This window comes from Cynara cardunculus, assembly GCF_001531365.2.
Source record: "Cynara cardunculus var. scolymus isolate 2C chromosome LG 1, CcrdV1, whole genome shotgun sequence".
In the NCBI taxonomy this organism is placed as follows: Eukaryota; Viridiplantae; Streptophyta; class Magnoliopsida; order Asterales; family Asteraceae; genus Cynara; species Cynara cardunculus.
The window spans coordinates 22,621,898-22,646,271 of NC_037528.1; the positions used below are offsets into that span (position 1 = coordinate 22,621,898).

At 34.7% G+C, this 24,374-nt stretch overlaps 1 protein-coding gene across 1 annotated transcript; it reads left to right on the top strand.

The window, feature by feature from the left end:
• The first annotated feature begins 9,405 nt into the window (after positions 1-9,405).
• On the top strand, positions 9,406-20,524 carry LOC112517284. Its single transcript, XM_025124668.1, has 9 exons — positions 9,406-9,517; positions 9,613-9,861; positions 10,802-11,170; positions 11,252-11,511; positions 16,689-16,830; positions 17,057-17,428; positions 17,811-17,942; positions 18,112-18,240; positions 18,340-20,524. Exons 2-9 carry the CDS (start codon positions 9,697-9,699, stop codon positions 20,284-20,286), a joined length of 3,516 nt encoding a protein of 1,171 aa, XP_024980436.1. The 5' UTR covers positions 9,406-9,517; positions 9,613-9,696; the 3' UTR covers positions 20,287-20,524.
• Positions 20,525-24,374: the final 3,850 nt, after the last annotated feature.

The following is a 24,374-nucleotide window of genomic DNA, read 5'->3' on the forward strand; positions in this document are numbered from 1 at the left end:
TGGGGTTGTTTCTGCCTTGTTCTTTGTCATTTGAAATGATCTACCCCTGGTTCCACTCTGGCCTCCCCTCGGTGCACTAGGCCTTCCACGGTTACTGGGAGTATTTCCTCCCATTGTCAGACGAGCAGCTCTCAATTGTGGACAATTTGGTCGAATATGGTAAGGTGAATTGCACTGAAAACATCTTTTGGGTATAGTGCAGTCAGGAAGAAGTGAAACGGGCGGGCGAAATGACGGTGCTTTTCGTATCCGATGTGAGTACGAGTTCTTAGCCTAGAAGCAGATTGGTCATGCTTCCTCTCCCGCTGGTCGAGCTTAATTCCATCCAGCTCATCGGTCTGAATCCCCACCCTTGACAAATGACTTGTCTCTCCACAACGATAACATMTCTTGGGTTCAGAAGGACAACTTCCCTGGTGTATCTGTTGACACTGTGGGCATGTTCTAACAGAAAGCAACTGAGGAACACGATTATTTGGTTTAATGAATTTGGGTCTTCGAAAACTAACTGAAAATCCTTCCCACTTTCTTTTATCAACAAATTTCTCTTCACCTTGCCGATTCTTATTTCTTTCAGTAACTTCGGCAGCATTAACGGCTAAAGAGAAAGTTTCAGGGTTCATAGCAATCATGAATTCTCGGATAGAAGGTTTCAGACCCCAAATATATCTTTCTACTTTTCGGGATTCTGAAGATACATAATGTTCAGCGAATCGGGAAAACTCAATAAATTTCTCAGTATATTCCCGCACAGATCTGTTCCTTTGCTCTAACTTAAGAAAATCTTCCTCCATTTGTCTTACTGCTGTCATAGGACATAATTGTATTTTAAATTTACTCACAAATTCTTCCCAATACATGGTTTGTAGTATATTCGGTTGTGTCGATGATTCCACATCCCACCAATATAAGGCATTAGATTTGAGCATATATACTGCAAATCTAACCTTATCTTCTTCAGAACACCTACTAGTGTTAAATACTTATTCAATCTCTTTTATCCAGCACATTGCTTTAACTGAATCTTTTTCTCTTGAAAAGGTTGGAGGTTTACATGTCAGAAACATCTTTATATCGCCTCCTCGATTATTGTTGCCTGCTGAAGGAACTGGAGGATTAATTCCAACTCGCTCAGTTTCTATTCTAGCTGGCAGTCCCATAATAGATATTAGAGTTTTCTTCAGTTTTCCCATTTCTTCTGCTAAATCATTTCTTGTTATAAACTCTAATTGTTGCCTTTGTTCCTGTTGAGCATTCCCAAAGAGGGATTCCTCATGTTCAGAATGTATTTCGGTTTGACCCCTTCCATGAGACTGACTTCTTCCTCTACCACGTCCCCTTGGTCTTCCCCGACCTCTATTTCTGGACATGCTAGTTGGAAGATTAACAGGTGTCTCTTCCCTTTTTTCAGATACAGGGTGGGCAGTTCTCTCTGACCTTCGTGATTGATTAGACATCTGCAGATATTTTAGTATTAAATATCACGTATTCACATTCCCAAATATAATATAGTGTCCAAGTACAGATATGTACCTGTAAATTCATAATTACATTGGCCATTTGTAATTCGAATTCACCTTACATACTGTTCTCTTTAACCCATTATATTTTATTCCCAATGATACTAATAATGTCTGGGACTCTTAACATGCAAATGACAGTTTAAGTCTAGGTATCATGCTGTGAATACCTAAATCTCTTAAACTAAAGCTCTGATACCACTTCTGTAACACCCCCATACACTACATTTGCATAGAACACATATTTCATTACATAGAAACATGAATTACATTAAAAGGTCCCACTAGTACAAGGATTATTATATGTACAAAATTTACATATAAAATTTCCAAAACAAATCCTGTACTACTACATGTAATATAACATGTATCTTCAAAAGCAGACAACAGGTTAGGAAAATAATCACATTTTCCTTTTCCCTTTTACATCCCCGGACCCAGCTATTCCTGCATTGCATAATTTAAAACAGAAAATGAAGGTTAGACCATACGGGTCTAGTGAGTAAATCCCTTCTTTGCAAATGCAGGGTGATGAACACCAAAATATGATAAAGTAATTTTGCTTAGAAATATATTGCAATACAGATAAATGATGCAGTTCACAACATCATGCAAATAGAAGTATATCCAAGAACTTCATTTCTATATAGTATCTTTGATTTGAGATTCAACCCTTCCAATATGAAACAAATATTCTAACCAAAACTTCTTAAATCAATAAACCAATTCTTTTACAAACATAAACAAAAAAGATTTAAGGCAATACTTCTAAATAACATATAGATATGACAAATCATTTTCCCCTTCTCAATAACATCTAGATTATTACTTCTAAATAGGAATAATATCTTTAATTCATCAGGTCACAAAGAAATGATGATTCAAAATTATTAAATCCAATTTAGTAATAATAATAAGAGTTATAATAATATCCACATATGACAATGCCACCCTTATTCCAAGTACACATCTCCTTGATATGTCACCCTTATTCCTCCATTAAAACAGGGTTACTTATCAGAACAGACATAAGTCACCACGTCTGAAAGTACCCATTTCCAGTTCCAAGCCAGAACAGACAAAAGTCACCACGTCTGGGGGAACTACTATTTAAAACAGTGTTTCATACCAAAACAGATTTACGTCACCACGCTTGGTAGAAACAATTTACAAAATCCACTTCCATACCAAAACAGACTTACGTCACCACGTTTGGTAGGAAGGTTTCCCAAAATATAGTTTCGTACCAAAACAGACTTACGTCACCACGCTTGGTAGAAACATATCTTTTTATTTGAAAAGACATAAAATAACCATTTTATGATCCATAACTAAATAAACATTAAAATTATATAAATAAATAAATAAAACTTATAAAATTTTCAAACATGAAATTATCCGGACAAGTTATCCGGATATAAAGTCCGGACAACTTATTCCTCTTTGTCCGATTTATACTTAAAACAACCTTAGGTGATAACCTGGACTCAGTTATCACAGAATACGTCTGAAACTATGACTGAACGATGTTCAAGATATTTTGACTTGACTACTAATTTATATCTATACAAATATAAGACGTCATTGTGAAAGAAAAAAAAACAGATAAGTCATTACTTGCAAAATTATTGTATTTATAGTAAATTACTAATTTATATCTCATATAACGGAATCTCTTAACAGCTGCTAGAGGAGGAATCAAATGTAGATGTTTTTTCAAACTACAATACCCATCTTGTAATTCCAAAATTGTAGGGACGAAAAATGTTATTTTTAATGAATCAGAGAGACCATATCTATTGTTACTCTTGTATTTATCTATACTATATTATAAAACATTTGACAAAAACTCTTAAAAACCATATTTTATACATGAAATATTGTTTATTGATGCATATTGCTTAAAATTCAAAATTACAAGTATATTGTGCACAAGTACAACTTATAAAGCTCTATATTTCAAATTCGTGTAATTAACTGTAGATAAAATATATTCAAATACAAGATAAAATTCTCATTTTAAATATATCAAAAATATAATTAAGAAATATTTAAAAAAAACATTATTTCTTGCTCAAAACCATATAAATCTATTATAATATCGACAGAGACAAAAAAAATAAAACATATCTTGTTGTATTATACGAGTTCCCTTCTAGTTATTAAAAATATATTTTGATTTCGGTTTAATTTTGTAACACGGAAGAAAACAGAAACACAAAATAAAATAAAAATAGTAACCTTTTCTTGTCATCAACCTTTGATGAGGTGATGTAACGTGCAAAACCTGCCATGGTTTCGACAACATGACAACACTCTCTTCTCCACCTTATGACAACACTATTTTTTTTAAACAGTATTTTATTTTTAAGGAAATTTTTTGATGTTTAAAATTTCATGTTTTATTTTTAAAATTATATTATTGTAATATTAGTTTAAGTCAATATAAATAATCTAACACTGTTTAATATTTTTAACATTTTTCATCCAATTAGTTTACAACAATTATACAGATAATGGGATATTTGAAGACTAAGGAGTTGTTTATCAAACGTTTATTCGGGTAAGTGAAACCAAGTCACATTACCTTACCGGATGAATATAGTAAGAACAAAAAATCTTACCCAATATTGATATTTAACTAATTCAGATACAATCCATCTGAATGTTACAAATCTTACAACCAAGAGTATTTCGGTCTTTTTACCAAATCGTTATTTTTATGATGTAATTAACTTTCTTAAATATCTCATACAAATCAAATAAATCAGTATTTTCTTTAAAGTTATTAGTTCCTTAAATATCTTATTTGGTTACCATATACAACCGACTCCTCACCCCTTTTTTCAACTGATTCGTTTCTTATATGAAACCAAACAAATTGTTGCGTCTCATATAAAATAATAACAGTTTTTGTTACCCCATTTCATACCATTATTGTTTCAGTTATAAAACAAAGCATTAACTTTTTAATATGTGACCGTTTTTTTTCTCATGTGAAGCCAAAACAATTATTGGTTCTCATATGAAACAATTACTGTTTTTGTTACCTATTTTTATACAAGGGTTGTTTCATAATAATATTTCATATGTGAAACACGGTCCATTCCCTTGTGAAACAATATATTAATCTTTTTTAACAGTTAATTTTTCAAACAATTCATGATAATATTCCGTAATGAGAGAGAGATTTTGGTTCTAAAATGAAACAATTACAACTTTTGTTACCTATTTTCATACAAGAGCTGTTTTATTTATGAAACACCATATTGATATTTTTCTAATCGGATTCATATACGAAAGATTTCCAGCCTAAAATAAATATAGATGTTCAAAACAGAGATGTCTGGTGTTTTTTCAAACAAAATCCAGATCTTGGATGGACATGTTCGAATCAATGGAGACAAAACCAAAATCTAGATGTTCGAACCAAGGGAAGAATGAGAAAGAAACATACATAGTCATTGATAGAAGAGGGGAAATTAGAGTCACTGAGTATGGTCAAAGTGTTAGAACCGATTGGGATGAGATGGTCTGGGGAAGACGAGGCACGGTGGTCAGAGGTAGGGCGGAAACGATGGTCGAAGGTGGATGATCTAGACAAGATTAAGCTTGTATGATACTGGGTCTAAAAGTCGAAGACTAAATCATGGTTTCGAGAGAGTTCTCGAGGAGCCATCGTTCATCTTTTATTCTGCATACAGTGAGAGAGAGAAATGGAGATGGGGAGAAAATTATAGAGATAATAACAAAAAAAAATATAATTCAAATTATTTATTAAAAATCAAGTTTAAAATATTTATAATTTATTCTAAAACTAACATTTCCTTAATATTTTTAACAATCTAAATCCGAAAATTCATCAACCATTGATAAAAAAAAAAAAAACGGTCTAGATGGGTTCGCAAGGTTTTTAATTTTCACATGGTTTGCAATTGATTATCCCTCTACACACACATATATAAACATTGTTTTATTATTATTATAATATTAAAAATGTTTTAGTGTTTTATACCGTGAGGTTGAAGTTGATTTTTTTTAATGTTCAGTGGATCCAATTTTTTTAATGTTTTCTTTTAGTGATCGGGTTGGAGATGGTCTAAACGGTGATGTGGGCGTGCTTTAAAGAATACAAAAAGTCATGTCATAAATTCATTGTACAACTATTGTCCATGTATTCATACAATACATCAAGACGAATCTCGACTCTAAAGTCAATAATTTGAACCTTCAATCATGATTTATGGTTCGCTCTATTCTACGTACCTCTAGCTTTTATTATACGGTTTTGTATGATCTTTAGACATGGAGAGAGTTTTCGGTTGATTATCATTTTTTAAAGTTGCACTAAATCGTAAATTTAAATTTTAACATTTTTTAATAAAGTGAGGTAATGTGTTAATAGGGTTGTGTGACACTGAGAATGAAAATTATAGTAAAAAGCGTAAGAATAAATTTTCACCCTTGAAATCAATCCTAATTGAATGCCAACACTAATGAGATACATCAGATTAATTCTCTTATAAAGCGCAATCCATGGGTGGCCATGAAATTAAAAGTGATCAAGAGTTCAGATCACTTCTTACGCTTCTCAACGTAACTTTCTTTTTCACACAATCCTTCTCCATGTGTTATCATATAATCAACATATTAGTATAAATATACTCGTGTTTTGAAAACCCGATTTTAAAAAACTAAAAAGAATTTATATTAATGAGTATCAAATTAAAAGAATAAAATAATCATTTTTGGATATAATATAATTAATTAATTAATTAATGATAATATAATTTAGATTTAAAATACAGGCCAATTTCTAGAGTTTATCATGTGGTTATTATTTAGTTTTATGGAGTTTTAATAAGCTAAATATATGCCATAATAACTTGTAACATTTCATTTTAAGATATTTAAATTAATTAAAATATAATTGATGCTTAATAGATTGATTTTAAAGGTATTTGTCGAATGATTTATAATATAGTAAAAATCATTGAAACAAAGGTATAGAACTGCTTGTGTATTTAACTTCAAAAATATATTTAGGAGGTGTTTGGTTTGACAGACTATTTTGAGGGATTTATATCTTATGGAAGGATATGAAATATTTGATATGGTAGGTTTGTAGGATTTGGAATAAAATTTAATTCGATTAATTGTAGATAATTTGTAAAAATAGATTATAAATAATTAAATTACTTTATATTAATTGATTATGATAAAACAAAAGTTATTAATGTATTTTAAAACATTATTAAAAAATCATATAAAATACCAATTACCTTATAAGGTTTATAAATCAAATATTTATGAGATTTTATTAAAATCCCTACCCCTCAATTCTCGATTTTTCTTTAAACCAATTGTAGAATTAAGATAAAGGTGAAGGACCGTGTAAAATTAAGGTAAGAAACGTAAGAAATGATCTAGACCATTGATCACCTTTAATCTCAAACTCATCAATGAATCATTCTTTATATAAGAATTGAATTGGTGCATCCGATTGCATCTCATCTTAATATACATCTAATGATGAAGATTTCTTCTTATGCTTTTCATCTTATTTCTTATTTTCATCGAAACTCAACCTATAAAAATAAAATCCAATCTTGAATTTTTTATAATATCAACAATTTTCACGAATCAAATAAATCTTTAATTAATTTATTTTTGTTCTGAATTTTTCTTTTCTTCTTTGAACGACACCCAAACACAGAGACAAATTTGACCACCCTTTCTTCTAGAAATTTCCAAACAGACGTGGTTCGTGTCTATATGTTAATAATTTTTTGAAGAATTTTACAAATATCAATTAACTTGCTTTAATAGTTGTATTTCCATGATTTTCTTGTACTTTATATATATAGAGAAGATTTACTTTACAAACCACGTTATTTGTATAAACCTCATTCAATCAATAATAATTTTTCATTTTGTTCATTTTTTAATTATAAGAGGTTGGTTAATCATTTTTATTGTGGAGGGTGTTAATCATGGATATTATCATCTTCATTATTTTAATTTTAGAGAAATATATGAAACAATTTCATTAAGTATTATATGAAACAATTTTATAATCATATATGAAACAACTTCATCAAAAAAAGTATTATATGGAACAATTTCACAAGRTTAAACAATTTCATGAAAAACTTTCATAAGATTAAACAATGAAATTGATGAATGATGATGATTTGCACGGTTTGTACAAATTGAGTGGTTTGCATTTGATCGCTGCGCTCTCTCTCTCTCTATATACGTATGTATATATATACGTGTATATATATATATATAAATCATGTATTTTTAAGAAACATATTTATTATTTGTTTGCTTCTACCATCAATTATTTAATCAAAATCAATGAGAAATTCATGAAAAATAAGTTTTTAAATCTAAGTTGGCTTGAACAATTTTTTTAAACAAAAAGGAAAAAAGGTTAAAACTTAAAGTATTTATTTTAGGTTCATAAGTTTCAAATTTACGAATTTGACCTTTTGAGACAATATAATTAAAATGTTTATAATGATTTAATATATGTTATCTTTTAAAAAAAATACTTTTCTTTTCTTTTCTAATTCTACCACATGTGATTTTAGCCTGAATTCGAACTCGAACCATATATATCCGAACATCAGATTAACTTTTAATTAATTTCAAAACAAACACGTATCAAATTAATTAAATTGTTATTGTCGTTTTCTTCGAATAACTGATAATTTTTCAATAAACATTAACTGTTCAAGTAAAATCAAAACCGAAAACTTTTCACGGTTTGAAAATATCGAGAGCCGATAAAACGCAAGCTGAAACAAGAGAAAAAGGAAACAAAATACGCATCTTGATAACAAAGTCAAACAATATTAATATATCCCGTACTTAATATATAATCCAATTCGAGCGATATATGATCGGACACTGAAATAACTTTCAATTTAATTCTAAACATAGACCTGTCATATTAGTTAACTGTTATTATCATTTTCTTCAAATAACATAGAACTTTTCAATAAGATACTTATTGGTCAGGTATGATCAAGAGTTCAAGACCAATTTTTTTTTCATGACTTGAAAGCTAGAACCGACGAAGCGTAAGTTTAAAAAAAAACAAAGTAATGTTAAATACATCTCTTGATAGGGGCCGTTTACTAAACGCTTGCTTAACCACAAGGGTGGTGCCTAATTGGTTTGAGCTTGACTCTAAAGGTCAAAAGTACCAGAAGGTCTCAGGTTCAAATCCAAAGAGAAATAAAAATCCTCTTGTGGTCACGAATGTTCAAATGCGCTGACTTCGGGCTATCTGCAAAGCAGGTGGTCACCCTGGGATTAGTCGGCTCGTATAGCGGATTGGATATCCAGGTTAATAAAAAAAGTGTTTACCGGTTAAATTTCCACATCGGATGAACATGACAAGGGACAAGAATTTTACCGGGTAAGAGCAATTGGAATGATGTAGAGTTTTACCCCGTAAGTGAAGATGACGATTCTTATCCAGGTAAGTGTTTATCCGGTAAATTGTTGCATTTGATACGTTTTGATGTACTAAAATCTTACGCATCAAGGTAAATTATAGTGTTGACTCTTATAGATAAACATTTATCGGGTAAGCATTTGGGTAAACAGCCCCTTAGTTAAAACAAGAAAACGATTGTTTTAAGCTCTTAATAATAAGATGATAACACATGTTGAAATTAAAGGAAGAGATGAGGAAAAAGTGAGATTAAGAAAAATGTAATTAATAAATGATCGAATCCGATTGTATCTTAGATGATAATTAATCGTTAAATAAATAAATAAATAAATAATGATAATATAACAGTGGCTCCTCCGTGTTACCGTGCACCCATGCTCAAGCCACACAGGCTCACAGCCTTTCTCTCTCCAGAAAGAACAATATATACGCACACAACTAAATCTCATCGAAATTCCCTGCGTTCATTCGCCTCTTTCTCGCTCTCTAAATTCTTAGAGATCCTTCCAACAAATCATTTCGTCAGGTAAACATCAATAATCTCTAATTGAAATCCTACATCAATCAAACGATCTAATGAAATTGTTTATTTCGTTTCTTCTTTCAATTTTTTTGGATCAGATTGTTAATTCTATAAGAAATCTGTGAAGAATTTCTGTTTTTAATCGGAGACTGGATTCGTTAAATGGAGAATTTGATGAAGGAATGCGCGAGAGGTTAAGAAAAACGATGCCAGAATTAGCGCATGATTGTCAATTCAGTGGCGGCGATACGACGACGTCTTACTCGTTGTCGTCAAATGGATCAGTTTCGTCGAGTGGATTTTGGTCTAAGCATCGGGATGATGTTAGCTGCAATCAGCTCCAGAAGGTTCATAATTAGATTTAATTTTGTTGTTTTAGATATGTATTTGTTTGTTTTGATAACTCAGTTGGATAAATGATTTGGCATTTCCATAGAACAACTTGACTGTGTTTTTGGATCTTATTGAATTTTTCACCTGGTTATGATTTTGCTGCTTACTTAGATCCATAGTTGCGAGAATGCTTCTCATAACCAATCAGCTAACATATCGTTTTGACGTCTACTGTTGGGAAAAGTTGCTTCAATTTTTATAAAGGAGGAAGAAGAGACTGTTTAGATAGTTAGGACTTGTAACCGGTGTAAACAATGGTGTTGTGGCAATAAAATGGGCACTCGTATGCTACCGGTGGAGCCAGTTACAATGGCTGTTGTGGCATGTAGACATATCAGAACTGCTAAATGTGTTTCTTACAGCCGAGCTTCTGACAATAATTCTCTTGATCCTTTTGAGTTGTTCCTTAACCTCATATCCCGGAGTCAACATCACATTGTTGTGTCTCATAAAGCAATCTTGAGTCCAATAAGGTATTAGATGAGAAATGTTTGCATTTCAAGATTACATTCAAATAAGTTTGTCATAGTTATAAAGCAATCTATTTTTCTGTAGAGATTAAAACTATTTTGGAGTGTAAAATATCAGAAGTGATTATTTCCTCTGTAAGCAAAATTCCAACGAGGCCACCCCAAAGGACGAAAAGTTGAAGGTCATTGGTTTTTCTGGTGTGGGGAAGGGAGATGGTTGGGCCTGTAGCTTACTTACTGGAAATGCAATGTTTGAACAATCTGTTAGTAACTCTGTGTTAAGTCAAAGTTGTGTGGAAGGTTGAAAAGCATTGAGTTTTTACTGTTGATCTCATACCAGTAAAATGCAAAAGAATTCTTATTTTTATCTGAGATGTATAATTAACTGAACTTGTTGGTGATTTGATGTCTGTATCTGTTGTAGTTCTGGAGTGAGCTGTCACCGCAAGCTCGACAGGAGCTCCTGAGAGTTGATAAGCAAACTCTTTTTGAACAAGCTCGTAAAAATATGTACTGCTCGAGATGCAATGGGTTACTGCTGGAAGGCTTTTTGCAGATTGTCATGTATGGAAAGTCTTTGCAGCAGGAGGGAATAGTCGGTCAGGTTGCTTGCAATGGATGTAGAACCTCAAACAATAAAACTATTGAAGATGTTTGCTTGACAACCAAGTGTGATGAGGACATTCAAGATCCTTCAGTCCACCCTTGGGGAGGTCTAACCACTACCCGTGATGGAACACTTACCCTCTTGGATTGCTATCTGTATTCAAAATCTCTTAAGGGGCTTCAAAATGTATATGGCTGTATAATTATCTAATTGTTGCTTCCGATTTTTTTTTATATGGAAAGGTAATTTAACATTTCTCCTGATCAGGTCTTTGGCAGTGCTAGAGCAAGGGAACGGGAGCGTGAATTACTTTATCCTGATGCATGTGGGGGTGGAGGTCGTGGATGGATCAGTCAAGGAATGGTGGGGTATGGTAGAGGTCATGGAACTCGCGAAACATGTGCGTTGCATACTGCCAGACTCTCTGTTGACACTTTGGTTGATTTCTGGTCTGCACTAGGAGAAGAGACACGGCATTCTCTTCTAAAGATGAAGGAGGAGGATTTCATGGAACGCCTTATGTACAGGTATGCTCCTACTATTGACTTTGGGAATAGCTTATTAAGATAGCCCATGAAATACTGTAAATACATCTCATCAACATTGAAGAATATTTCAGTGTTCTCTTTGGAAGTTCAGTGCTGCTTCCTCGAACAGGGCATTAGATGTATTGACATTTCTTATATAGTCTTTTGCAAGGGTCTAATGGGATATAAGGTGGGGCTACATGAAGTTTAATGGGATAATGGGACAAGTAAACTTAAATTAGGGGAACATTTTTGCTAGTGGAACAAACTACAAGCTTTGCCGGCTGTTTAATGTTAGAAGTAGAATTATATGAATTAGGCTAAGATTAGGGTTTTGCTAGGGTTTTATCTCGTTAATCTTTTTAGGCTCAAGAGCCCATCAATTATATTATACTAGAAGTGTAACCACGCAATGCAACGCTGTTCAATCTCGATTATGAAGTTGTGAATTCGAATCCTCAATCCTTCTCATGCTCCTATTATCCGTCCCTCTTAATTTTATTTTTATGGTTTTGAGTCGTTTTGACAGAGAGAAAGCCATCTTAATTTTGTTTTTATGGTTTATGCTCTAATAACTTATAAACTTGAATTTAAAGATATTGATGATAAACATCATACTAATGTGGAGAGTTGTGGTATATACTTAAATATACATGAATGTTCATGATGAATATATACATTAGTTTGTGACATATCAATGTTAGTTTTTTTATATAATCTGTTTAATTAAAATATTAATCATATTTAAGATAATTTAGTTTTAAGAATAAAGGGTAATCCAATTTTAATTTTAAAAACGAAAAAAATATTATTGTTTTTGAGTGGGTTTCCGAAACTTGATCCCTTCATTTTAGAAGGGTAAAATGAGTTTCCAAAAACCCTTCGAATTTCCCTTCTTATTGTTTACAAAAATGGTACAATAGGAATAAAATAAAAATTGGAAGATTTTGCATTGCATTATTGATTTATACTTGATGCTTAAATAGTTGTATCCTTGAAAAATTAAGAGCGTTTTAAGAACAAAAACCTAAATGCTTTATAGTATAGTGCATATATGTATATAGAGGGCCAATCATTTGTTAACCTCCTAAATGATATTAACTTTGTTAACTCCTTTTCACCAATGATATTGCTTCCTTCCTTTTGGTTCCAATCCTCGCTTGTTTTTTATTATAGGGGTAGTTTTTTATTTTGTTATTATTTTTTTTCATTGCTTGGCGGGGTTACATGATATTCTCCTTGTTTTAGGAGAAGATAATTATGGACTTTATTTACTTTTTCATTAACATCTGTTGTTCTTCAACATGGACGATGATATACATGGAGTTTGATCGATGGATATTCAAGAAAACAACGATGATATACATGGAATTCCATTTTTTTATTAAACTGTTCAATTTAAGTTGTCTTTCTTTATGTGGCCATTTTGTTCATAAGTGAATTTTTGTTCATAAGTGAACTATTAGACAATATGACATTCCGTGTAAATCTGTGAAACGAAGACTATGTTCATGTGTGAACAATTACACTATGTAATGTGTGCACAAAGTTACTATGTGCAATCTGTTCATAAGTGAATACAATGGAACACATAGGTACGATCTGTTTATATGTGCACATATCAAGTTAATGTTGTTTTTCCTAATCGAGTTCACAAGTGAAATTTCATCTTACTATTGACCCTTCATCTTACTAATGATGATGTCAATTTCGAGGATGAAGATATCAATTCAAAGATTCATCACTTGCATGAAAATCGGATTACATAACCTACATATTGATTTGCCGAGTTATAAGGGATTCTAATAAATCATTTCCTAATCCCACGTAGTATACCATTTTACATAATTACCCTTCTTCACTTATAAATACACTGATGCACGCGTGTTTCATTAGTTTTATAAATTAAATCACATTAAGTCAATCTAAACCGTTGATGATAAATTTGGATGGATGAGATTGGTTAACAAGGTCAACACTAATTGTTTGGTTAACAAAAGAAGGGGTAGAGTATAGTATATATACAGGGTCTCCCTTAGGTAATCTATACTCTTTAAACCTGAAACCATTTAGATGTTACCATAGCTATGGATTTGATATCCAAAACCATAACAACGCTAGAATTATCTACCAAAGCAGCTGTGAAATGTCACCAGATATTCCAGCTTCTCGTCAAAGTAGTCTGAATCAGTGTCAGTGAGCTTGACTTTTTTCTGCCTGCAAGCTTCTTACACGCGCTTGGCATAGTCCATATCTTTTGATTAATGCGTCCATGTTGTCAATCTGCCTGGTCATCACCGTACATTTTAGGAGGTTCATTTCATATTTCGAGGAGAGTTCGGAGGAGGAGCTAGTAGCCACCCAGGCTTGGTGTTGTCGTGTTGAGGAGTTAATCAGGCTTGGTGGCTTCTCCTCACGACTTTCCTCTTTACCTATGCGGAACAAATATCAAAATGATGGGACTCAAAACTCAATAAAGTGACCGAGGTCTTCATATCATACTTGGATAGTAGGATCTGTGGGGATTCACACCAAAACTAAAGGCTTCACAGTTAAAATGTTAATTCTCTTAACTTAAAAAACATATTGTACTCTTCACCCTAATCTTGCAATCCCCATCATTTTGGAAAGTCCAAGGTGTTTCATTTTGCAACCAAAATTCACTTGTCATTCTCAATCATTTTTGGGGGAGTTTGTCATCACTTAAAAATATGTAAACTTTTGTAATTTCTAGAAACTTTATTGGGATATGTGAAATCAACTAACAGAAATTTGGACTCATTTGGTATTTGTAGATGGTTCAGAGGGTCTTTTGCTATTGAGAGTGAAGGGAGCAATTTTCTTTTATCCAAAGTGGTTGCTTATAACATGCCTATAGATGTGGGGGGGGGGGGAGTAAGTTGAAATATTCTGAAAAGTTCCGTGTCTCTTCAGTGGTTGGTTTGCTTGTTGATTGCTGGTAGTTACAAAACGGTGGCTACTCCATAGATTGACTCATGTTGACATGCACTAAGAGCTGCCTAAATAGTGGATCCATTTTTGATTTCTCTTTAGGAGATCACTTGTGCTTGTTTGTGATTAGGAGCTACCTCTCATTGATTGGTTGTTTGTTGGATTGTGGTTTTTCTGGGTATTGGGACAGCCAGTTGTTCTTTTAGGTGGATAGAAGAGAGTCATGCGGAGCCACCTATGCTTGGTGTTGGTGACAAGTCAAATCCCTTCATGATGTCCATCAAGATTTACCAACATGATGGATGGCCGCTATCTATTCGCTTGGTGTCACTGAGAAAGCCCTTTGTAATGCCTTTTAGGAATGTCTAAATTGGTGGGTTGACTTAGACTTGGTTGGTGTGATTAATCCTTGGTGTTGAAGAGTCTGTTTGTGATCCTATAAAGGATTAATCAACATGATTGGTAGATTCCCCAAATTGATTGAATTATGGTGCTCAGGTGTCCTTTTATAATGCCTCCGAGATAGACAGACAAGATGGGTAGACTTGCTCTGCTTTCTTGCTTTGGTTGGTTCTCTCTTCCCTTGTCTAGTTCATTGACCATTTGGTTTGGCAGGGTAGACTGTTGTCTTGGCTTGGTTGTTTTTATTGGGATTGCTCCTGCTTAGCAGGATTGTACTTTTCCTTGACCAACTGTTTCAGTTGGGATTGTTCTTCTGGACTTGCATTTCTGCTTCACTTTACTCTTTGGATGATTTTCACATTTTGTTTCCTAAGTTGTGCCTAATTGCAAAGTGAATTGTTGGTTGTTCCACTTTTTCATTATCTATGGGATTCAAATATTAGGAGGGTATGAATATTATTCGTGAAGTGAAAAAGTGGATTTTTGTTTTTCCTCTGTCATATGATTTACGTTCTGCTAGGCTAGTTGGCATAGTTGATATCTATGCTTCAACTTGGGTGGAAGTGTTAGAAGATAGACTTATTAGATTAAGCTCCTAGTTTGGGTTTTATGGTGTTCATCTTTTTAGGCCTGTCATCCCATCTATTGTATTATATTCAGGTTTTCCCCTTTCTAGTATTTTCCTGAACCCCGGGGGTCATAACAAATAATAAGTTGGAGTCTGTAACAAAGGGGGAGTTCCTGCATTAGCTTGAGGTTTAGTCTTGTTGCTTTTTAATGGCATCATCTCATGAAAAGGGTTTTGACCTTTATTATTGTTGATCTACAAGTCACAAGTGGAATAGGAAATTAAAATATGAATTGCCTGTAGGTACTTCTAGAGCAATGGAGAATTTCTGCCTTGAATAGGTTATAAAACAGAGAATCTGGAGCTATTATGGAATTTAGAACGTGCATGTGGGAAACATATGCACTCTTCCAATTTGTTGATTTCATTTTAAGCTTGTTATTTCTATCTGATTACATCGGCTAGGTACTTCTGGATAGAGAGGTCTGTAAAGTATATTATGAAAAATTTCAATTTCATTACAGTAGACAACAAGATATAGTAAGATATAAAGGAATTGTCTACGCTGAATTGTCCCAGTGGAAAGGGGGTGTAGTCTCTACAACAAGAAGATAAAAATGAATTGTTTCATTGCACAATATGGAATACAAGATGAATAATAGTTATGACGTGCTCTTTGTACAGCATGAACTAGATATTGTTGAGATGGTGTATTGCTGGCTAAACAATTTTAGGTGATTATTTATGGAGTGGTAGTTGAGTTGTTAGGTCAACATTTTTTGTTCTTTCCATAAATTGACTATGGGAGAGGCGGATTGCAGCTCTCCAACCTCCCAAATACTTGATGGTAAGTCAACATATAGTTGATTCATGTGGATACCGGCTTCTGCCTTGTATGATAATTGAAGTGATGGGAAACGTTTAAAGTCGGACCGTCACAAGATGTCTGGTTCTGTGTAGGAGTTGCTCACAAACTACAAGTGTGCATGACTTTACGGCCAGTAGGAAAAAAGACGCAGAACTTGCATAAGTAGTTATAATATTGCTAAAGAACTGGGAGAAGAAGGTTAAAGAATATACTCGAAGGAATCAAATTGTGTTTTGGTGAGGTCAGGTAGACGATAAGAAAAAAAGCTGAAGTAAAAAATTAATGTAACATGAACGCCTGTAATTGGTAGACATCTTTTCTGAATTGCCGATCTTTTATCTGGTATTCTATTACTTCTTTAATAACCTTTGTCCGCTTATGTTACAGGTTTGATAGCAAGAGGTTCTGTAGAGATTGCAGAAAGAACGTTATTCGCGAGTTCAAGGAGCTAAAAGAATTAAAACGCCTGAGGAGAGAAGCTCGCTGCACGAGCTGGTTTTGTGTGGCTGATACAAGCTTCCAATATGAGGTGTGTTCAGGAACAAATTAATTCACAACCATCGGCACATGTTTCTTGATATGCATGTGTAATTGGCCATCAGCATTCGACAGCCTTCAGATTATTTAAATTCTTAGCAGAAGTTCATACAATCAACTCTATTGTTGTTTGTAGACTCATAAACTACATGATTTTCTCCACTTTTTATAACTAAGTAGGACTTTATAACTCAGATGAAGCAACTGCATTTTTGCAGGTAACTCGAGACACAATCCAGGCTGATTGGCATCAAAACTATGGCGATTCAGCTGAAACTTACCATCACTATGAATGGGCTGTTGGAACTGGAGAAGGGAAATCCGACATACTAGAGTTCGAAAATGTTGGTTTGAATGTAAGAGTTCAAGTGAATGGTTTAGACCTTACAGGTTTGAATGCCTGCTATATCACTCTAAGGGCATGGAAAAGGGATGGACGCTGCAATGAACTTTCAGTGAAAGCTCATGCTTTGAAGGGCCAACAATGTGTACATTGCAGGCTTCTTGTTGGTGATGGTTTTGTCACAATCACAAGAGGAGAAAGCATCAGGAGGTTTTTTGAGCATGCTGAAGAAGCCGAGGAAGAAGAGGTATGAAGATGCTTTTTAACTGTCCGTTTAACTCTTTTTTGAAGTATATAATATTTATACAAGGCAAATACTCACATACACTCAGTTTTGATGACTTTGAACCTTGACCTCCTATGAGGCTGGGCTCTACCGCTAATCCGTGTACCGCTTTGCCAATGAGCCTTTGGTAACTGTCTGTTATCTTAAGGGCTCCCTTTTATGCCCAGTTGGGCTTGCTTAGATAAATCCCCACTTGTGGTTTGCTCCATTAACTAGAAGTTTCCACCCCCGTAGTCTACTCACCTTTGGGTGGGGTTTCCCGGGACTTGCATAAAGCAGATTTTTTTTACTATATGTGCGGAATAGCTTTTATCATAATTCTAGCCACCTTAAATTATTTCAGGATGATGATTCCATGGACAATGATGGGAATGAACTGGATGGAGAATGCTCCCGTCCCCAAAAACATGCGAAAAGTCCAGAACTTGCTCGAGAATTTCTTTTAGATGCCGCGACTGTTATTTTTAAGGAACAGGTACGATAAAAAGTCATCTGTCTTTGGTTTAGTTTATCTTAAACTTGTCGTTTCTTCTTTCTGGTGGTGAGAAGCCAAAATCAGAATCTGTTTGCTTACAAATAATTTGCATTCAGCATTTTGGGAAGTGCCTCGGTTTATCTGGTTTAACTATGTGAACTTTTAATAGGTTGAAAAGGCTTTCAGAGAAGGTACTGCACGTCAAAATGCACACAGCATTTTTGTATCTCTTGCACTAAAATTGTTGGAAGAACGTGTGCTTGTCGCGTGCAAGGACATCATTACTTTGGAAAAACAGGTAATAATAACTCTCGGTATTGTTCTTGTTTAGCTTCTTATTTGGTTTAGGAAGCACAATTCTTGTATGGCGGATTTCTCAACTCTGTTCTTCCCGTAGTTTAAACTCCTCGAAGAAGAAGAGAAGGAAAAGCGTGATGAAGAAGAACGGAAGGAGCGCAGAAGGGCAAAAGAAAAGGAAAAGAAACTTCGTAGGAAAGAGAGACTGAGGAATAAGGAAAAGGAAAGAGAGAACTGTCAACCCAATGAAGTTCCTGCCATTTCCAATGCCGCCCATGAGGAGGAACTCACATCGAATGTTGATGATGCTAGTGACACCATAAACTCACAATCTAAAGCAGGAGAAGATACTGTGTTATCTATGCCTATATCACAAGATTATATTGAGGAGGAACAGAATTTCAACTATGATGCCAATTCGAACGCAGATGGAAATGTCTCATATGCAAGCGACCACTCCAAACACTCTCGTAGGAAATCGAAATTCTGGGATCAATCCTCAAAGTGGTCTGATAGAGGCCGATTTGCAGTGGTTTCTGAAAGTGGGGGGATGGTAAGCAAACCCGACCCAAGGATTCACAGTGATGGTTTTGAAACGCTGGCAAGGAGCAACAGAGTAAACAGACCGCTGAGAAACAATAATATCCGGACTAACATAAGATCTAATGGATCAAGATATGGCGAGAGGCTGCATTGTTCTCATAACAAGCCGAATGACAGATACGACCCTCACGCTTGCAGTTGTTACCAACCCAACGATTCAAGGGCTAAAATGGGTAATAAGCCAGAACCGGATGCAGATATCTCCAAGCCATATTATCGTGGAAACAAGTTCAACAGTCAAACAGATTATATTCGTGAAAACCATGGCAGACTTAAAAGCAATGTGTCAACCCGGGATTTGCAATCTGCAAAGAAAACATGGGAACCAATGGAAACACAGAAGAGATACACCCCCAGAAACAACTCGAATTCTTATGATGTTACTGATCCTTCTCGCAAACCTACTGATCCATCAAAAGGTACCGTTTCAGTTGCAACGAATCATGAGAACAACAATTTGAAGGAATCAAAAAACACAGTAGAAAATGAAATCAATACAACCTCGCTCGTAAGTGGGACCACCGATCTGTGTACGAGTAGCAATTCCAATTCCGATAGTTGCTCCTCGTGTCCCAGCGAAGGAGATGGAAATACTTCATTTTCCTCCAACACCCAAAATCCCGAATCCTCGTCTACATCAGATTCAGAAGACGCGAGCCAGCATTCTGAAGTAATCAAAGAAACCCCGCTCTGCCTTGATGAACAGCAAAATACAAAGGAAGGTGAGACGCTAAGAAAAGTGCCCTTAGGTGAATTACCGTCAAAAACAGCACAATTTTACAAAAATGATAAGAACGATATTTCAAGTTCTCTTCCGCAAGGGAACATTGTTCCACCTCCGTTGCAAGCTCAAGGCATCCACTTTCCAGTGTTTCAAGCTCCTTCTGTGGGTTATTACCATCAAGGTCCGGTTCCTTGGGTGGCTGCTGCCGCCAACGGCTTGATGCCGCTACCACATCCGAACCACTACTTGTTCCCAAGTCCGTTTGGGTATGGTTTGAATGGGAATTCACATTTCCTTCAGTATGGTGTAGGTAACCTCCAACCGTTGGCCCCACCGTTACTCAACCGTGGTCAACCGCCAGTGTACCAATCGGTTCCACAGGTAAATGGTACGAACATGAAGGAGCATGCTAAGGTTCCCGGCTTACAAAATGGTGAAAAGTTGCAGAAGGTGTTCTCACATCAGTCGGAAACAGCAGCATCTCCGCCCAAAAGCACAGGAGGGCAAAACGGGAATTCGGAGAAAACACGAAAGGGTAGCACGGGGTTTTCCCTTTTCCACTTTGGTGGTCCCGTAGCCCTTTCGAACGGGAAAGAAGATAATAGTAGTGATGCGGGTTTTTGTTCCATTGAAGGTAGTCATGCTTGTGCAAAGGATGCTGCTGAAGTTGAAGAATATAACTTATTTGCAGCAAGCAATGGGCTACGATTTTCGTTCTAATATCATGTTGTCGTCCTTCTTGTTCTTTTCCGTTGGCAATAATCTTTTCTCAAAGAACAACTTCAGGATCCTCCTTTTATTTGATATTGTGTTAGTTTGATTGGTTGGTTGGTTGGTTGGTTGGTTGGTTGGTTATATTGATTTTTGTGGTGTAAAGAGATAGAGAGTGTGAGTTGTTTGATGGATGCTTGTATGCGGTCTCTTCTTTTTCCTATAGCAATATCGGAGCATTTGCTTAGAATCCCCTCTTTTACACTTTTGCTTTGTTGGAATAATTGAAGTTAGATACAAACTCTAGTGGCATGCCTTACGTTAAAGTTTGTGTATACTACATTATATTATATACCTTTGAAAATTTTCTAATCAAGTTATAAATGGATTTTTCTATAAAAGAGTCCGATTTCAAACGAGAATAACGATCACATAAGAAAATACGAGGACGATCACATGTAAAATTACACCCCTTGCCTTGACCGTAATTGGTCAAGAGTGGGGCTATTTGGTTGTTTTTTCATGGAGTCTTGTCTGAATAAAGATGTCTTGTATAGATTAATCTGTCTCTATTAATTAGAAAAATCTTTGTTTGGGAGAGTTTTTTCATGGACATGAAGGACATGTCTTTTAATTGGGAGGGGCAGCTTGGAAAAAGTTTGTCTTTCTGCATATAGCTCCCCTCTATAAGTTTACTGAATAAGCCACTTTCTATATCAATAAGCCATTACCAAACAATCATGTGTAACTGACCAAATAAGCTACGAGTCATTAAGCTCATAAGCCGCTAATAAACATGCCATAACTAAAAGATTTTACATGATTAGCTAACTAATGATATGATGGAAGTTGGATATTGGAAGCCAAATCAAAGTTCAAAGGTGGCTGATTAGAAAACACCACTCTATCATGGAAACTCCAAATCATGTAACTGCTTGCCAAAAACCATGGAAAATATGTCCAAAACAAAGTCTAGGTTGAAGGAAGTCAAGAACCACCACCTTAATAGTTTTGCTTACACTTCCGACTTGCTTGCAACGAACAAGACAATAATCGATGGTTTTAACTTAATTTCCACAATGGGGACATAAGGAAGAGTGTTGGTCGAAACCAAGTCGGTCCAACATCGAACAAACTGTAATCCTACCTTGTCTTAGGCGCCACACATATATGCAAACTTTTCTTTGGAACAAACTTGTACCGTTTAGTTTAACGACATGAGAATTGAGATGAAGATCCAAGAGAATTGTTGTCCACCAACTCTTTAAACCCCTTGACCATGAAGTCCCTAGCCTCCACTTATCACTCTCATTACTTAAAAGGATTAAGGGGTTGTTTATCAAACGCTTATTAGACAAGCACATGTTGGTAAGAGTCAACACTCACTTACCTTACTGAGTAAGATTCTCAAACATCAAAACGGCATACTAGGCAATAATCATATCCGATAAGTGCTAACTGGGTCAAACTCACCATCCCCACTTACCTGGTAAGAAGTCCTTGCCATGGCTCTTACTAGATAAGATTTTTTGTCTTTGTCATGCTTACTCGATAAGGTAAGTGACTTGATAAATGCTTACCCAATTAACGTTTGGTATATAATCTGTAGAATTATGTACCAAGCCTTCTAAATGATCTCCCTCTCTACGCCAACCCCAAGACCAAAATCACCCTCCATCCAGGGCCGTTCCTTGGATAGGGGCCCAAAATTTTATAATATACACTAGTAGTTAAAAAAATTAGTAAATAAAAGAGACACAAAAATTTGTAGTGTCTAATAAGACCCAAAAAGAATTTTATATTATATTAAAGGCCCAAACATGCATTAACTAATTATAAAAAAAAAGATGAAAAAAGTTAATTGGTCATTATTTTATAAGCTGTGCTTTCGTAAGTTTTTTATCTAGTACAAAAGTTTAAAACTACTTATCTATAAAACCTTGATATATTCTCCATCGTTCATCTCGTACTGACTTTTTTTTTAAATTCTATTCGTATGAATTCTATTTTTGCATTAGAGTATTGCAGATTTCTTGTTATTAATTAAGAAAACTCATACATTTGAAAACAATAATTACCAATCATATGAGAAGGTCCAACTTATGTCTACATTTAGGGTTTCAAAACTACCCTTGGTTTTTCATACATTATTAACATTTTCGTATCTCTAAAACAAGAATAAAATCTCAAATTATAACCAACATGGGTTTTTGATTCCAAGATTTGATGATTCCAAAAAAATTTGTTTTAACCCAAAAAGTTTAAAACAGTAATGAAAAATATTAGCCTGAGCCGAGATGGAAAACTAACCGATTTACATAGAGTGTTACTCCAAAAAGTCAACATTGCGACCTAAATGATGTCAATCTATATATTAAAAGTATATGATATAATGTTCCTTTATGGTGGAACGGATTTGACGATATTATGTAAAAATGATATGGTAGATAATATTAATTTAAAAATAATTGTTGATTGATTTCGCGTCTAGGAATATTCTATTCAAACAATTTTATGTGAATTATTAGTATTTATTGAATTAAAGGTTATTTGTAATGATGAAAATGATATAATAGTATGAAAGATTTTTTTTCATACTTACCGAATGCCCCTTTTTTACATCTCGCACAAGATCCATCAAATGTCAGGAAAGGATTTGCCTCCATCCCACAACTCAGGTCCCTAGCCTATTCCTCACCAATAGGCATGGGAATGGCGCGGGATCCTAATTCATGTTGGTGATGTTAGTATCATTAATCATTTGGTGTAATTGTGATTTACTTGAGATTAATTAAGGTGATAAGTCAAACAACGTGAGTTAGGAGGTGTGAAGTGCACACTCACAAATGGTTGTACATATCACCTTAGATTGCCGAAAAGGCAGGAGTCAAGGGGGTCGCGCCCCTAGTGGGCTCAAAGGGGCGGCGTCCTAAGGTCTACTGATTTTAAAAAAAGCCTTAGGAATTTCCAAGCTTTGGGACGATCTTGACGAATTTCAGAATGTTGGAATCCTTCTTGAAATCGTTCCTGAACTTGGTGAAATTTTAACCATGTGTAGTTCAGAGACAGTGCAATTAGAGCTGCTAAGCCGTAGGTTTTGAGCTCTGAGTCTACAGTTAGATTCCTAAGCGATGAGGATCAAAGCCTCAGATCCTTACGATCGGGGTTGTGGACCTCTTATTCGTGATGGTTTTGACTCAGAGACGCTAAGTTATTTGTAGTTGTTTTCTAATCTTATCCATAAGCAGTTGTAACTATTGTGTAGTTGCATATTAACTGTCTAATCGTCCGTAACTATCGATCTCTTTTATAAATACATAAATGGTTGATCCGGTGAATACACACACACACACAAAAAATGTGCCTTCATTCGGGTATGTAATTTATAGATTATCTCCATACTAATTCCGTGTTAACATGAGGAAATAATAAAGGTGAAGTATAGTATTTGGAAAGTGTTTTCCAATACACGACCCAAAATTTTTTATCCAAGTATTATCTAACCACAAAACCCAGATTCCCCCACAACCTCCATTCCTGTCCCGATCCCAATCTCTGTCCCCAACGGGGAACAAGAATTGGGGATTTTTTCTAGTTTATGTTTGATATTTTAAATCAAATTTGTCAAACATCACACCTGATCCAAAATAGTCCATGCTTAAATCTCACATATTTTCACAAATTTGCTTTTATTGAGTACCAAATATTCATGTGTGAACAAAATGACAATGTTATATATAATTATTTGATCAAACGTTTTCAACTCTTATTTTTTGTCTAAAGAAAGCAAGATAAGTAAAGGAGATGTATATAAGAAGAAATGTCAGAATACTCTTTCTAAATCTAAAAGATATTAAATTTAGTTCTTTATAAATAATATATTTAATAATAAATATATAATATATTTAATATACGGGACGGGACGGGACGTGACGTGATCACGTCACCCAACCTTGTCCCAATCCCTAGTTTTTAACTTTTGGGACTCACAACACAAGACAGGTGGATTCCCCGATGAAGACGGGTCCTTAACCCCTAAACTAACTGTTAGTCCTGAAGGGTAAGGCAATAAGCAGAAAGTAATTGTAGAAGGGGGG

What these genes read in the sequence shown, in the direction of transcription:
- LOC112517284 (XM_025124668.1), top strand. Translation starts at nt 9,697, where the DNA reads ATGCGCGAGAGGTTAAGAAAAACGATGCCAGAATTAGCGCATGATTGT. An exon ending in CTCTTAAGGGGCTTCAAAAT is followed by an intron (nt 11,171 to 11,251) that starts GTATATGGCTGT and finishes TCTCCTGATCAG; the next exon opens with GTCTTTGGCAGTGCTAGAGC. An exon ending in CTGTTATTTTTAAGGAACAG is followed by an intron (nt 17,943 to 18,111) that starts GTACGATAAAAA and finishes AACTTTTAATAG; the next exon opens with GTTGAAAAGGCTTTCAGAGA.